The 18,230-nt window shown below is 37.1% G+C and overlaps 1 protein-coding gene across 1 annotated transcript in view; it reads right to left on the bottom strand.

The window, feature by feature from the left end:
• The window catches only part of LOC113057022 (DNA primase large subunit-like), a 55,021-nt gene that overhangs the window by 9,492 nt on the left and 27,299 nt on the right, over positions 1-18,230 (bottom strand). The window contains exon 11 of the mRNA XM_026224020.1: positions 960-1,086. Within this exon, the coding sequence (XP_026079805.1) occupies positions 960-1,086 (127 nt within the window). The remainder of the gene's footprint in view (positions 1-959; positions 1,087-18,230) is intronic.

The following is an 18,230-nucleotide window of genomic DNA, read 5'->3' as shown; positions in this document are numbered from 1 at the left end:
TTTAGAAGCGAGACGCTTCTGGTGCTGTCCGTTGTTCAAGCTGTCTGGCTTGACACAAGGAATGCGACAGCTGAAACCCATGTCTTGGATACGTCTGTGCGTAGTGGTTCTTGAAGCACTGACTCCAGCTGGAGTACACTCTTTGTGAATCTCCCCCACATTTTTGAATGGATTTTGTTTCACAAACCTCTCCAGGGTGCGGTTATCCCTATTGCTTGTACACTTTTTTTCTACCACATCTTTTCCTTCCCTTAGCCTCTCTATTAATGTGATTGGACACAGAGCTCTCTGAACAGCTAGCCTCCTTCCCAATCATTGTGTAGCATACAGAACTAGACTGAGAGACCATTTAAAGGCTTTGCAGGTGTTTTGAGTTAATTAGCTGATTAGAGTGTGGCACTAGGTGTCTTCAATATTGAACCTTTTCACAATATTCTAATTGTCTAGATATAGAGATACTGAATTTGGGATTTTTCTTAGTTGTCGGTTATAAACATAAAAATTAAAAGAAATAAACATTTGAAATATATCAGTCAGTGTGTAATGAATGAATATAATATACAATTTTCACTTTTTGAATGGAATTAATGAAATAAATCAACTTTTTGTGGATATTCTAATTATATGACCAGCACCTGTATACCTTTGTGGAGGTGTATTGAAGCATGTAACAAAGTAATGCCCTCCACCCTTTAGTCTATACAACTTAAGGCTTTCTGGCCTTCATAGAGAGCAGTGCACTGTAATGCTCACTTTCAGATGCATTTTGTCCATTATGTGCATTGCGAATAGCAGGTGTTATCAATTAGGCTGCATGGACTTGAATTTTTGTATTTATTTTTTGTTCAGACCACCTGCGTAGTGTGCAGTCTTTTAATTCACTTCGTTACAGAACTAAAGACGGGCCTCTGGGGAACCGATCGCATTTAAAACCAACAGTCTGGCTCAGTATGACTCACCATGGTAGTCGCCTTGGCTGGGTGGGTTTGACAAAATCACCTTCATGCAACTGTAGGGGGTGTAGTCAGTGCGCTTGCCTTCCTTCCCAAACATGTGGCGGACGCTGTAGGCATATGCTTTATCAAACTGCAGAGCAAGACAAAGACGAGAGAGAGAGAGAGAGAACGTGAGTTTGAGGGAGAGGACAGTAAAGTGCATGAGAAGAGGGTAGGAATAGTGGGGAGGTTGTGGGTGAAACGAAGACATTGTCATACATCAAGTGGGTTGTGGCATGGCGTTTTCCACTATGAAATATAGAGCTATTAGCAGGGACCTGCTGTAGCGGTGTCGCCAAACCGCAGACAGCTGTGACTGGATTATGGATAATGTGGCTGCTCTCTTTCTCGCTCCCCTCCCCCATCTCTATTTCACTCTCTACACACAAATCTCATGTCTCCGAGGCATTGCCATCAAACCAAATTAAAAAACTAACACATGCGGAGGAAACCCGTGTTAAAGAGCTGCTACCTCAAGCAGAAACAAAAATAACCCAGCAAAATATTCACAGAGCAAAGGATTTTTAGAACAACACTGTTTTAATTTGTGATTTTAATATTACCATTCAAAGCATTGGGGTTGGCAAGACTTTTTGGTGGTTTTAAAAGAAGTCTCACAGTAAATGGTCATCAAGGCTGCATTCATTTGATACAAAATACAGTAATATTGTGAAATACTTTTATAATTTAAAAGAAAATCTATTTTGATACTTTTAAAATAGATTTTTGAGGAAACTGATACTTTTTTTAAATTCTGTAATGAATAGAAAGTTTATATGAAACCGAAATATTTTGCAACATTTTAAAAGTTTGGGGCCTGTAGGATTTTCTTGTGAGTTTTTAAAAGATGTCTCTTATGTTTACCAAGGCTGCATTTATTTATTTATTTATATATATATATATATATATATATATATATATATATATATATATATATATATATATATATATATATAAAATAAACAAATAAAAACATTGACCCTAAACTTTAGAACAGTTGTCCACATCACAACAAACAAAACATATACATAAAAAATTATGAATAGGTAAATGAAGAATTATAAAAAAAAACTGAAAAAAATTATCCATAAAAAATTATAAATGGATAATTTAAGAATTATAGAAGAATTTGTTCCCCTTTCAATTTGATGACAGCAGCACTCAAGACGCATCAATTCTACAAATGTTAATTCTGATGAACGTGTTTTCCATTTTCTAAAGAGCAGGAATGGAAAAAGAAAATCTAACCATCTGTTCAATGAGTCACATGATCAACGTCACAAATCTCCTTACTTGATTAGTGACCTAGAAATAGTGCAGAAACTTTAAACTATATTTTCAGTCTGAATCCTAGATTTTCAATGTGGAATTTTTTGTTTGCATTGGCCCTGGAAAAAAAAGAAAAAGTAAATCTCATGCAGATATTTTCATACAAATTAAAAGTGACATGAAAACACCTTTGAGCATTACCAGGGTCTTATTTGTGCTTTGCACAGCTTTTTCTGCCGTGTACATCACTGTCCACCTTGAGAAATATGGTGTATGCTTAGGAAACCATTAAAGTGTTTGCATTTGATGAGGGTCAGTGCATTCAATCTCAGACCTGAACTCAATACACCAATCATGTACACTCTGGTAACTATCCAAAAGGGTAACCTAGCCTCCTGAGCTGGTTATGTCTCAGCTTAGAGAGGGAGAGAAGAGAGAGCAAAGGAGGGAGACAAAGAGATAATTACCTGCAGCAGTCTGATGCCATTACCAAAGTAATAAACTTGTGAACTTGACAAGGTGACTATCTCCAAGGCTGCAATTAAACAGGCCATAAAATCAACTTACTCAATTAGAAATTAATGACATGATGGGTCTATAGATTCAAGCAAGCCCTTCAGTTTTAATATCATATTACTATTCCATATAACTCTTCTTGTGATATATTTTGTCCAATTGAAATTCCTTTTTAACCTGTGAATTTTGTCCTGGTTGACTGAGATCCCATCCAGGTTTACATTTCAATCTCACTACAGCTTGAGCCATGCTTGATCTGCTCTGAATGTGAGCTTTAAATCAAATCTGCCTTTATGGAGCAGAAATTCTCCCCGTTTTCACTCAAAGTCAAATAGCAAATGACCTATTCATATCTTTTGTGCTTTTAAAAAAATCAATGTGAATTGCAGTTTGAAAACCACTTTACACAAATAATGTGACATTTTTGAGTTAAACAGAATATTTGATGGGGGGTGGGTGTGGGGAGTAGTGTTAATATATTTGGATAATAAAAAGTGGTCATTACACAGTGCAAAAAAAGAAAGGGTACCTTGAGGGGTGCAATAGCTTGTCACTGGGGCAGTACTGTTAAAAGGCACACCTTTGCACCTTATCTATCCCTAAAAGTTGCATTTTAGTGCATCACAGTAACACACCCCTAAAGCACTACCATGCACCTTTTAGGAGTAAATAAGGTACATAAATAAAGTTTCTGGCACAGTGACAAGGTGTTGCATACCTAAAGGTCCATTATTTTCTTCTTAAAATACACAGAGGAATAGGGCTGAATCGAAGTTGCTAAAATAAACAATGCCTGAATAGCTTTTTGACTATCGTTTAACATTATCCAACTGCCCACATTGCCTAAGAAATGTCAGCGGAAAAGGAAAGTCATAAAGAATGTGCATTATGAAAGTAAATGGGGTCAATTTTGATTTCACGCTGACTTTAAATGTTCACACACCGGAACACAGTAAGTACATTTTGTAATGTGGCAAAACAATCATCATATAGGGTCCCCCGGCTCCCAGCACTCTGCTGCCGACTCCCACTTACAGTAAACGCTGTCAGGCAGTAACCCGCAGACAACTCGCCGCTGTTGGCTGCACCATCAGCTCATTAGAATGCAACTAATTACTACATTAATGTCAACAGCCTCTTCCTTAATGTATGCAAATGCACATCTGAGCCATTTCATATCCGTTCCAAAGTAAACCTGGAGACTAATCTGTACCAAAATAAACGGTGAGTTAATCAGTCGTCATTTTCTGCAGATTATAAAACAGGCTCCTGGCGTGACCTGTTCCTTGCTGGATTCAGGCTCGTCTCATTTCCAGATGTTTTCTGGAAATTGACTGCTAGATTATTACACTTGAAAGCTTCAGTAGATTCATAATGCTGTGCACTGAATGCAACAGGAAGGAGAATTTGAAATGGTTCTGTCGGGCATTTTCTTGCTAATTATCATTTGATTCCTCTGTGAAAACAAAAAACTGTTAATTAAAAATGTCATAAATATAAATGTTTGTATGACACTGTATATTTACTGGCTCTGTACATCAAAATAATGTTTTACTGTTTTCGCAATGCAAGCATAAACTATTCCAACATTTTTTTCCAGAGATTTAAAAAAAGTTTTATTCAAAATTACATTAAAAAAAATCTATTTACAAAACATAAAAACAATGCTGTATGTAAACATTAATATAGGATTTTTTTTGGGGGGGGGGGGGTAGTGTTTTCACTGTTTTTCCATTTTCTCACAACTCTACATGACTGAGAGATCCTGGATACGGTCATAAAGGCACTGAGTTATTGCAGCCATTTTTTCCACAGTAGACCGGCACCTAAAATGTGTTTAAGCACATTGCGACAAAAGGCTAGTAAAACTCAATTTAGGCTGCGACAGTCCACCCACTGTATTGAAGAGCTCAGGAGAGTGTTGAGTAGGTGATTATATTAGAAAAAAAGACTGTCTGGCAAAGCTGCTAAAACACAGCTCACTGAATTCACATTGTACCCTGTGGGAATACAGATAACATCATAGGAAATCTCTCTCTTTTTGTCAGAAGAACACAGATGTACGTGCCACAGACAGACGGAGGATCTTAGTATGACCATAAGCAAAGCGGTTCTCGATGACTGCATTAAGTGTCCATATTAAATTGATGCCATTGATGCCAAAGTGTGGAAAGAATGATAAAATGATACTGTCTTGCTGCTAATATGAAATAATGTTTGAAAATGTTAAGCATGTCAGGGATGCCAACAGTGAAAAATATAAGTCCAAAATCACCGCTCAGGGTGATACAATCAGCCTTTTATATCTCTGACAAAAGGCAATGCTTTATGTTCTTGAAGAATGGAGTATGGAAAGGAGTGCAAACCACTACAATTTCTTAAGATTGCTCTGCAAGAAAAGGAACAGGAAGACAAAATGTGAAATCAAGAGATGGATGTCTCAGTAGAGGCATTAAGCACAAACCCAGATGAAAAGAGCAGTTGGGCACGGCTCTCTGTCTGTGCGGCCAGCTCTGAATCTCATTGACAACAATGGATGAAGTGCCACATATAAACTGTTGCTGTACATGACATTTGGGGTAGGTTTCTTGAAATATTTTGGAGACACTGCCACAGCTCTTCTGGACTGTCTCCGTTTCTTCATGTCATATCAGACAGACACGTCTGAGAATTGTTTCTAAACGCATTATAAATGTTAGATATATATTGCTGAAACGCATTACAAAGGCCGTGAACTATGTAATACTGAACTGTGGAGTCTGAGCATTAAGCAGTTTGTAACCATTTTTATATTCAACATTTTTGGGCGGCCTGAAATCATGTCTCGATGACACACTAGAGCCCTGTGGTGTGACAAACTCTAATAATGCTTTATTATTTTTTAAATAATTCTATATTTTAAAATACCCTGCTATACAATTAAAATAACCATTACTCCAGTCTTCAGTGTCACATGATACTTGGGAAATGATTCCAATTTGTTTTTTTGGTGCTATTAACTGTGCATTATATATAGACACACATCTCAGGAACGGATTAGAATAACATCCTAACTAGTGACTGTCCTCTACTGTCTACATGCATAATGATGTCTCTTCACGGTTACTGTCGTGCATGTTCCTTTGTTATTTACTGGCTTTTTTACTATGTCAATTAGAAGCTTTTGTGGTGCATGCAGTCTCGGCTGAATAAACAGCGTGAACAGTTAGGGGCCTGAGTGATCGAGAGGGTCTGGTTTTCTCCATACAGTGTGCAGGAGGAGCTGCTGGTCTCTCGGGGGCCCGGCGCTCTAATTAAACAGGCAGCTGCTGTGGGGGGCATGGGGGACGTTTTAGACAGCCAGACCGGTAAACAACGCAGCCACTTTTGTCACCATCACAGTTCCTTGTAGAGCAGTTACCTTTTTGACACCAGGAAGGGGAATCAAATTTTTTCCATAAATTATCCTCCTCATTCTCCCCGACGGAAACTCTAAGAGACTGAGGTGAGGAAAAGAATGGGAGAATATAAAAAGGTACAGAGACAGGTTTCAGGAAGGTTCCCATTATTCTTTGACAAAACCCCTCGATGTCAAAAAATTATAATTCTGGCCAGAGGATTTCTTATGTTTTACGATCATAATAAACCGGTTTAACTCGAAAACTACACAATCAAATATTTGGAGGGTAGAAAAATCCCATAAGTGTCACAGCCAAAGAATCTGTGGCTTTGGTATTGTTCCCATGTGCTGCAAATCCACAAGCTGTACTTTCTAGTGCTGAGGCCATTGGTGTAGAATAATAAAAAGGCATCATGGTAAAATTAAATAGAAATAGTGAGGTGTAAGATGCCCCACTCCTCGCATCCATCCTTCAAGCCCCCCTCAGCATGGGTGAATAAGCCAAACAGTGATTCATGCGCCTTAAAGGTTACTGGCAAAATGCTCAAACGTATTGTAATTACCTTTGTCTTTTCATGTAATATTTTGCATGCTAATGCTCTTTTGAAGAAGATTATTCACCCCATGCGAATGTTAAATGATTCGACGCTGTGTAAAGACTAAAAGTGGCTACAACGTACTTTAGAAAGAATCAAAATGACCTGCTATGTAATTATTCTAAATGCTACGCATCTTTAAAGTAACTTGGCTGGATTATTCACAGCAAAAGCTTTTTGTTATCGATTAAAGTCTATGATCAGAAGAATCTCTGGAAACAAAAAAGCTTTAGATGTTCTTTCATCCTTTTATAAGTTTGTAGAATAAAATACAAATGCTTGCTAATTAGTGAGGGGAATGAATATTTAAATTAGGTTACTTGAATTAATAAATCCATATAATGAGGAATAATTCTTTAATCGTACTTAACACGGAAGCGTTAAAACAAAAATGACACCCATAATTCATCCTAACCTGGATCATTGCAGGTAAGGTTGAGAGCTTTTTTTCATGTAAACCTGAGTAACAGTACTGTCCTAACCAGCCACAGCAGGACATTTAGTCAAGTTTAGCTTTTACTTCCACCTGAGAAACACACTAATAAACACTTAAAATACCTGAAAAACTGCATAGCAATGCCCTGCTAACCATCCACACACTCACAACTTTGCAAAAGACTGAGTTTAGAAACTGTATAGGCTTGTTTACACAGAGATTAATGTTCAGGGCCAAAATTCTGTGTGGTAAACATTTTAAATTTGAATCAACAGCTGTTAATGCAACTGTTCTGATGGACTCAAATATTGCAATGATGTTAATGCGCCAGATCTTTTTGTTTAGAGAGGGGTTGTAATTTATTTTACCTTGCACTGTGAATACAGCTGGCCCACCAACACGATTCACATTAAGGTTATGCCGGTAGACGATAGTATTGTAGTAGAGATAGATGATAGCAGATGTCTCTGTCCATAGTCAAGACAATATTAGGCTCACTCTCCTATTAATGTATTAATTTATAATAATAATAATAATGACTTATTATTTTTATTAGGCGACCTATTATAAGTCTGCTATCAAACTGCCCAGCTATTTCACTTCAGCACCACATTTCACACACAAAGAGGATTAGAGCCTGCAGTCGGTGAAAAAGCTGTAACGCTTTGACTCGGACAACTCGTTAAATCGATGAAATGAAAGAGATAGAAAACGAGGAGTTGGTGTCCCACACATTTAATAGCTGTTGCGCGGCAACGCGCTCTTCTCATACATGAGAGATTAACTCTTTCTTGGCATTACAAATTAAGTAAAGACAAAATAATAAGGCGGCAGAGTGAATTTATCAATAGTGGTTCTCACGTAGTCCTTCTCAGAGGTGTCAAGTAACGAAGTACAAATACTTCGTAACTGTACTTAAGTAGGAATTTGGGGTATCTATACTTTACTTGAGTAATTATTTTTCAGCCGACTTTTTACTTCTACTCCTTACATTTTCACGCAAGTATCTGTACTTTCTACTCCTTACATTTAAAAAAAATAGCTTCGTTACTGCTATTTCAAACCGGATTGTTATCGTTCAGAGAGAGAGAAAGAAAAAAACCCTATCCAGATAAATCGCGCCATCAGGATGGAGTGAATTTGATTGTGGTTGGATGAGAAGTATAAACATATACCATTCCGACACCCTATTGGTCCATACGCGATCCATCACACCTGCACATGACACAAGTCACATCACACTGCATAGACAGTTTTGGGTTCGTTTATCAAAAAATATATTTCTTAAAAGTAGGTTGGAACCAGTAGTATCCGATCGCCTCAGAGTCAGTCCGCTTAAATTTCAAATGAAACCGGCGTCAGTCCGGTCTCCTCCCGTCTTTCAGCGCGCTCTTCAATCCGCCGACCACGGTGGAGCAGCGCGAGCTCAAACAGAGACAGAGGACACAAGGTGTGTGTTTACCGATAGATTGTTAGAATATCTGTATCTGTGAAGTTCTTTGTCATAAATACAGTTTACAAAAGGTCACGATCAGTCGGTTTCTCATCTAGTGTAAAGTTTTCGCTTGTCACCGCTAATCACGAAACAGCTGTTTCCTTACACTTATTTAAATATACTTCATTTAATCATACGTACATACACTACTGTGCAAAAGTCTTAGGCAGTATTTTCACTTAAAAGAATGGTGTTCGGCCAGTTATTTATATATTTTGCTGTAGAGTGTCACTGTCAGTATAAAATATCAGTTTACAATTCCAAACATTCATTTTGCCATCGTCAAACTGCTTGTGCATTCAAAATCGCACTAGATTATTATTAAAATTAATGGCAAACTACTGTCCTACTGACACATTGCAGCAAAAGATATAAATAACTGGCTTAAAACCCTTTTTTGGGGTGAAAACACTATTCTTTCTTTTCCATAAGACTTTTGCACAGTACTGTATTTTAAAAACGAGATTGTTGCTACTTTATAAAGAATGAGCATACAGTCATTCACAGAACTGATTTAAGACAGTGACAGACAGCACTCATCTTAACTAAATATCAGAGTGATTGACAGAGATACAGTAGAAACATTATGTGTACTTTTGTATTAAATAATGACCCAGATTGTGAAATACATTTATTAGCCTTAGATTAAGGGAAGCACAACTTGGGAAATGAGAGCATCCAAGGTGAAAGCTATGGATTTATTTTAAATATTTGTAATGTTCTTTAATGTTATCCATAGTTTTTTTTGTAGTTCTTTTTTTATTTTTTAAGTATCGGTTCAGGCACGTTGAGGCGCCAGTACCATTTTAAAAGTATTGAAAAGGCACTGGACTCTATTTAAAAGTTATTATTTATTTCTCACTACTGGCTCATTTGCCAAATGGGTGCTTTCTCTTCGTCCTCCACAAATTAAGCTACTGTAGGTAGTTGGGTAGTGAGACGTTTTAATAAATTATCGTTTGCGATTAATGACGCAAATGACAATGTTGTGATATCTAGGCTATAGAGCATCACAGTCCCACCCACAGCTGGTGCCGGAACTAAAAACTCAATGCAATTTCTGCATTGACATTTGGGGTATAAGCCATTAAAACGTAACCATACATGGTAGACTTAAAACCAGCTATGGCTGTACTAAGCGACAGTATATGCTCATATAAACGTAAAAAGATCATGGGGGCACTAACCTTGTTTTGATCTAAATGCCTTTTATTCGCTATGTCTTGGCTAAGTACTTCATTACCCACAATCCTGAACAATCCCACAATCCCACAGTGATGCATCTGATTGGTGGAGCTCGTATAACCGTCTGGTTAAACCCCTCGAAGGTCCGTGAAGACTGAAGATCATTAATAAAAAAATAAAATAAAATAAAAACCTGTATTGCGTTTTTGCACGGTAGACTTATCAGTGCAATCATGATCTCCTTGGCTGCCATTGAGAGTTTTGCAGGGAGGTTGGTAACTTTAGTTAGCATTATCGTCCACTTTAGCTAGGCTACTGTAGCCTCCATATGAAATGAGTCATATCAAGCATTTTATAATGCCACTGTCAAAACAATATTTAGCCTAGACATACCTTTTTGTGCATTTACTGAACATTTGTGTAATGGCAACGACATGTGTTGACAACTGAGCAGTGATTGCAGTCAGATACAAAGCACTGCACCATTGCTGACGTTATCGTTAACCATTTTCACACACGCACACAATATAAAATACACGATGATAAAATAAAAATCAATACACAATACATATATAAAACACTATTTATTTACACGATTAATACTGAAAGAACTGCTATTACTGCACATTCACTATATAAAATAAAATTCACTGGAGGAAAAAGTTCGCGTGAGCGGCCGTCATCAGATTTGGATGTCGCTCAAAAGGCTCGTTGCCTCGTTCGCAGTTGTGGCTTCAGTCTAAATCAATGAGGCGCGGTGGTTTATGGGATGAGTAGTTCCTGCGCTCGAAATGAAAATATGTACACAGTCTTGTACCTTTGACTTTTTTTGGATTTTGTCTTAATTTTTTCACTTGAAATGATATGTTATATGCTTATGAGTTCAGCCGTAGCTGGTTATCCTCACACATGCTCTAAAACTCTTTAGATACGGATTTTTCCAAAAGTGAATGGGAGAAATGAATGGAAAATTTACTTCCGGCACCAAAGCTCTCTGGGGCTGTGGGTGGGACTGTGAAGCTCTATATCAACTTTGTAACTCGTTACCCTCCGAACACTGGACATAGCAGACGTATGTACCGAATACAAGAAGCTATCAATCAAGAATGTATCAGGATTATGAGTTATTTTTCATTTTTAGTTTTTGAATAATCACTTAGATTAATCATTCATTTTGACAGCACTATAATGTTTATTGTAAATAGTCAACCACACAAGAGTAATTGTTTTTAGCCTGCACCAATGTTCTTGTCCATTGCCCTCACAGAGTCCTGCAGCTAAGCATGGATGTACATTTACATTCCATTCAAGGTTATTGATGACATGCCTCTGAAGTTTGACTTTTTGCACCATAACAATACTTATTGGCAACTAGTCATCATATCTCTAGCTCTTTAATGTATTCGCATTGTACTTAAATGAGTTCATTTTCAATGGGCATATATGTGGCTGAAACAGGTAGCCTAGTGCCTCCCAAATTTTTCAACATGAACATTTTAATATAACATTATAGTCATTATGGCCTTTAGAAAAAATATTTTTTGAGGAGGTGGGGTAGTGCACAATAGGCCCTTGTGGCACGGCCCAAGCTTTTGTTCTTAATGGCATTTTATTTCCTTATATTACTTTTACTTTTATACTTTAAGTAGTTTTTTAAACCAGTACTTTTACACTTTTACTTAAAAAGCTTGAGTTGATACTTCAACTTCTACAAAAGTCTTTTTAAACCCTAGTATCTATACTTCTACTTGAGTAATGAATGCCAATACTTTTGACACCACTGGTCCTTCTCTTAAAGACTGATCACTTATAATGCACACTATGTGGTGATGACAATGAAGGACTATGTGAGAACCATTATGGATGATAAATTCGCTCTGCCGCCTTGTTATTATTTTCATGCACCCCGCACTATAATGTGATGCATGCAAAATACATAGTTTTGGCTGTTACAAAGTCTCCAGAGTCTTTAACAAGTAATCTGAACAGCCTATATATGTGTAATATTTTAAACGAGCCCTCACTAACGGAGTTTAATGCCACAGTTAGGTTAGGATGCATCTCATTCTTGTTTCTGCGGCGGTCCGTCGAGCTCGTCATGAGACGCGCGGTCCGGGGCGCTGTATGACTGATGCAGCAGTTCAATTCAACTTTATTACAAATATATGAACTTACCTGTTTTGAAAACTTTACATTTAACATGTTCGTTTTTGTCCAATATCAGTGTTAAACTGATGGACTTTAAATAAAATATATTGATTTTCACCGTTGACTGATTTTGCTGAAAATTTAGACTGATAACTTCCGTGTCACAAATTTGTCACAGGACGCGCGGTATGACAGTTATATATGAACTAGCTGTTTTAAATAAAGTATTTTATATTTAACGTTAGTTTATCAGTATGTTTGAAAGTATATTTTTTTAATTATTGGTGATTACATAGGCTCTCTTTAAAACACCAAAATAGTTATGCTATGACCAGAACAAAGAGTCTCTCTTTTGCTCCACCCGTGCATGAAAACTTTGAAGTGCATTCATGACAGTACCACAACGCATGCGTGTGCATTCCTGTCTTTGCAAATAAGCTGCAGAACAATCAGGTTCTACATCAGAATGCCGGCTGCTGCATCAGCAACACCAAACACATACAGCGTGGTACTGTTGTAAATGTGTGTCAGAGTCACATGGATTATTTTCATAGAGCGCCATTCACATGATTAATTTAATCATAATTAAATTTATCAATTTACACATTGTGGTTCAGTACTGTTTTTTTAATAGTGGAGCACTATTCAAATTTTCATTTTGTATCTGTTTCAAAACCAATAGCCGATTAGTTGTATCAGCCAGTGTTGTCCAACCTAGCTGTCAGTATTGGTAAAATCCACTATGAGTCGACCTCCAGTCCTTACTATGCTTCTGGGCTTTGAACGTGTCAGTTGCACTGCTTTCTATATAGGGTCAGAAAGCTTTCGGATTTCATCAAAAATATCTTAATTTGTGTTCCGAAGATGAAGGTCTTATGGGTTTGGAACAACATGAGGGAGAAGAATTCATGACAGAATTTTCATTCCTGGGTGAACTATTCATTGTAAGCTGCCAAGTGCTTTGTGTACCAGGGTATGCTTTTCTGTAAGTGCCAACTACTACCAGAGTACGAATTTTATTCAGCACATCTGCAGTTTTCTTTAATATGTATATGAATTAATATTGGCAAGACAAATCGCATACAAAAATCAGCCCAAATTTTTTTGCTGAAGATCTGTGTTGCTGTGAAAAGACCTTAAATATGAAAAATAGTTTATATACACACACACACAATATAAACCAGTAAAGCTATTAATGCAACCAGATTCTCCCTTATATAAGACTGAAGAGCAGAATCTCTCACGCTCAAGAAATGTCCCTTGGCAGTGGAGCGGTATGTGAGAGTCTAATGAGCGTCACCCTGGCGCACCTGACATTGTGCTCACTCAATCAAAATGAGTGTTAACAGCAACCATTTAGCCAGAGAGGAGCATGGAAGGCCATAGCTGCCTGCCCTCAACCATTCCTGACCTTCTGCATGAATGAGACGCCTCACAAAGTCAATGCCACTGATATGTAGCAGGTGCCATCAGGGTCCCATGCTTCATGCAGCAATCAGACAGATCAGCCTCAGGGTAAACAGTAATTTATTCATCCAAAAATCAATGACTCGTGACAATATTTTCCATGTAAACCATTTTGGTGCAGCATACAGAATGATGTTAGGTGAACTCGCAGTTGCTTGTACTATAATTATCGTCATCATTATTTATTATGATTGTTGTTGCTTTACTATCATCTAAAGAGCTGTGCAACATACTGCAGAATAATAACCTTGGACCAAAAGAGGGGGAAAAAATCGGGCAAAAATATAAGTGGATTTTATCAAAACAGCAGAGTGTTTTTTTTTACTCATCAGGGGGCATAAAAGCTGAACTGCATGTATAATGCACAGCTACCGCTAACAAGCAGCATATCTGAACATTAGGTGCTAAATGGCAGCACCCCTTCATGCATGCCGAAGCAGAAAGTAACAGAAAGCTGTGAAAGGCAAAACAACATTGAACTCCTTCATAAAGAAACGCATAGATTATTCCTCAGGATATTTTCTGCGACCACCCACACCCACTGCCAAATCAAAACAAGCGGTCCAGACTGAGATGTTGCTGCAGTTGTTTATTTGCCAGTGAAAATGGAATGCTAATGGGGGCTTTGTGACGTCTGATATCCTTGACACCTCTCATACATCACTCACAGAGCTGTGACCTGCATCCCACCGACTCCACTATGCGCTGGTTTGTAAGGAAGGCTGTGTTCGCTGTGAGTGGGAGGACTGAGTTCCACCTGAAAGGGCAGACTGAGGGGGACGCAGCCACCCTGGAAATGGGGCACTTTTGCGAGTGGCAGTGCATGACCACCAGAGAATGTGTTTGTCTGGATGTGTTCTTTTATTTATTTATTTTTTTCACCTCCTGACTTCTTCCAGAGTAATAGTTGGCGGCTAAGAGAAGGAATATTTGTAAATGGACACCCTCTGACTGCTTTTGAGTCTGTGAAAGTGGCTTAGCAGTAGTCAAAGCATAAGCACCTCTTTGAACTTGAGCATGTTCGGTGCCGGCAGTACAGCACGGCAAATGTTTGGTGCTTTGGAGAGCTGCTTTAACTTTCAGCAGAGGCGGGAAACTGTGAAATGTTTTTACTAACACATGTACCATATCCAAAAATATTATAAAAATTTGCACCATTCACTAATAGTAACAGTAATAAAATTATATACCAATGTATAAATATATTCGGTCTAAATAAGAAATAAAATACTAAACAACAAAAATCAATCATTTATATGCTACAATTGAAATTCAAGCATCACAAAATTGCAATGTACAGCACGGAAATGTATCTTTATTTTAATATTTGTTGTTGCAGATATTTATTTGGGATTAAATATAGAAACAGGATCATCCATCCATCTATCCAAACAGACAGTAGGGATGGGTAAAAAAAAAAATTTATATATATATATATATATATATATATATATATATATATATTAGGGCCGGGAATCGATTAAAAAAAATTAAGCTAATTAATTAGAGGCTTTGTAATTAATTAATCGAAATTAATCGCATTTTAATCGCATATAAATATTTGACCTGAAAACAGTGAGAAGTAATTTTTTTTCACATGGATTTATAGTATACCATTGAATAATGACTGAATACATAAGCTTAAGCAACAAAATATTGTTTATTTTTGTTCAACCAAGTCTAGCAGACCAGTGCAATTTTTGCCATGAAGTGTAGCAATAGCATATTTAGAAACAATTTAGAAATAGTACATTTCAGAAATTCAGGTAGCTTATAGGTGCTGGAACCTTCTGTAAAGAGTTTTTTTTAAGTAAAACACAATACTGTCAATTAAATTCAGAACATTGGAAACACTGACTATTAGAAAACATCTCTCTGTTGTTTCAGAGGCCATAACATACTAAGTCCAACTCTCAATAACCTTGGCCAAAACAATAAAGAGTTCAACATAAACTGTTGCACCAACAAAATAATACATAGTTCAACATAAAGTGCAAAGTCCACGCTAGCTGCTATATGTTTTGCGTTGAGGTGATACTTGAGGCTCGATGTGCTGCAGGCTGCAGTGATATGCAGAGCGAACGCTAGTTGGTGCTTCAGTATAATCGGTCCCGCCGAAACTCATCCAGTGAGAAACGTTCCGCGGTGCAAAAATAAGTTATTAAAAATGCGGGATTTTTTTTTCTGTAATTAATTAATCTTAGTCAACGCGTTATTTTTTGTGTAATTAATTAATCTCAATTAACGCGTTAAAGTCCCGGCCCTAATATATATATACACATACACACAGTAGATCTACGCCACAGGAGTGATAGTGGGCTGCAGATGGCCAGCGAGCCATAGTTTAAACACTCCTGCACTAGATTGTTATAATTTTTTATCTGCTTAAAAAATCGCCGCATTTTATGTAGTGTCACCATACAGTCTTTAAACAGGGAAAACATGGAGGTGTTTGGTGGCCCAAAATAAACATGAATACACATCCGAAGGTATATTAAAAGAACGCAATTTACCGAAATCTGTATTCTATTTCAGAAAAAAAAACATTTGTTGACCATAAACTCATTAGTAAGCTTTAAGAATTAACTCTAGAAAGGGGCATTTTGCTAAATATATGGACCATACAACTTTCTTTATAATTTTTTACTGTTCTTCAGTATTTAATTTATGCTTAAATCTGTCAACATGTGACAGCCACCATTATATGGTTATATTTCAAAAAACAAGATTGGAGCGGAAATATAATTAGACTTTGTAATTGTAACTTTATTGTTATAAGAACTTAATTGAGTGTAGTTTAAGAGTTTGTATACAAATCAGTTCATTTTAATCTTCAATATTATACATTAGTAGTACCAATTTGGTATGTACTGTACTTGATATGCATCCAAAATGATCAATATTGAATTTAACAGAATTAAATTGAAAATGGACTCAAATCATAACGTGAAGTTTGTGTCAAAACCCAGCCCCTAATAGAACAAAAGAACAGTATTTATTTGAAATTAAAAAGAAAAAATGTAAATGTCTTTACATGTTTGACTAATCCATCCTTGCTAGAACAATATACATAATATAGGTTAAAATTACTTAAATTTATTCATCCATTTTCAAACCACTTCTTGTAGGGACACAGGGATGCTGAAGCCTATCCCACAAACTCAGGCCGCAGGCAGGCAAACACCCTGGACAGATGGCTGGTCTAACGCAGGGTTAAACTACTTTGGGATGCCCATACAAATTTACTCATTCATTTCCATACTCACTATATCTGTACATGAATTTAGCTTCAGGGAACATGTTAGGATCAAGGACAAAAACAAAGAATTGGGCACACAGGATATGAATATTAGTTTTTTCTGCTCGACTATGCACAAAAGTTTCAGATGGACTTGTGCTGTAGCATTTCTAATAGAACTAAATTGGCCTGGATTTTGATTTTCTGAAGGCCGGCCAGTGCTAATCATTCTTGTCCCGGAAGTCCTATTTTAAGCTACTGCCTTGGAGGCAAGTGTGGAAGTGAAGCAGGAAGAACTGGACTAGTGCTTGAATACATAGCTCCAGGTCATTATATCACTAGAAAATGTAATTGCTTTGCACAGGGGCACTGGTCTTTACATGTTGGGTGGCGTGTCAGCTGACTTTATCTACATACTTGAAAGGGACCAAAAAAGGATGTGTAGAGGGCGGTAAAAAAAGTGTATCTAATGAATTTGCACTGCATATATGCAATAAGGGGTTCCAGAATTAAAAACCACAATTTTTTCCATGAGGGAACTGATTTTTAACAATAACTTAAAGACAGACCTGTTGTGATCTCTGAGGTTGTAATCAATGGCATACACTTTTTTAAGCAGACTTTTTTGAAGCAATTCATTATTTGAACTTACTTTTTAAATAATTACCGTATTTTCCGGACTATAAGTCACACTTTTTTTTCATAGTTTGGCTGGTCATGCGACTTATAGTCAGGTGCGACTTATTTATCAAAATTAACTTGTGCTTAACATGAACTGAGAGAAAGGAACCAATTGAAAACATTACCGTCTAGAGCCGCGAGAGGGCGCTCTATGCTGCTCAGTGCTCCTGTAGTCTACACTGAGCATCAGAGCGCCCTCTCGCGGCTGTAGACGGTCATGTTTTCTCTTGGTTCTTGGGTCTAAATAAATGCGACTTACAGTCCAGTGCGACTTATATATGTTTTTTTCCTCATCATGACGTATTTTTCGACTGATGCGACTTATACTGTTTGTTTAACAGCAGAATTTCTGGCGAAAATGACCCAAGATTCTGTTAAAAAAAAAAAAAAAAAATTGCTACAAGGAATTTGTGCCAAAACAGTTCTGCAATGTTCAATAATGCATTCATATGTCCAGAAACAAGGCTGCTGAAAAAAGTGGACTGGCACTTTTATAAAGATCAAACTTAGTCTAGCTATTTTCTAAAGTTTTTCTTTGGTGTTGGTATGAACACTATGAAACTATTTTCTGTAAAACAACATAATTTGTTGAACATAAACTAACCATTTAAGAATGTCAGTCTAACCTATTAAAGTCCAGCTATTTGTGGTTATTTTTCATTTTGCTTTGCAGGTGCTTGGTAACATTCCCCATTTCCCCATCTCGTCTGTCCTCTTGATCTACTTTCATTGCTTTTTCGAAGTAAAGTGACATCTTATTTCCTCCAAAATACAAAAAGCACCTTTCTGTAGAAAATTACCCAAATTTTTCACTTGTTTTGCTTT

Source organism: Carassius auratus, chromosome 38 (assembly GCF_003368295.1).
Source record: "Carassius auratus strain Wakin chromosome 38, ASM336829v1, whole genome shotgun sequence".
Lineage (NCBI taxonomy): Eukaryota > Metazoa > Chordata > Actinopteri > Cypriniformes > Cyprinidae > Carassius > Carassius auratus.
Note: the sequence above shows the minus strand (reverse complement) of the source record. Positions and strands in the feature narration are given on the sequence as shown.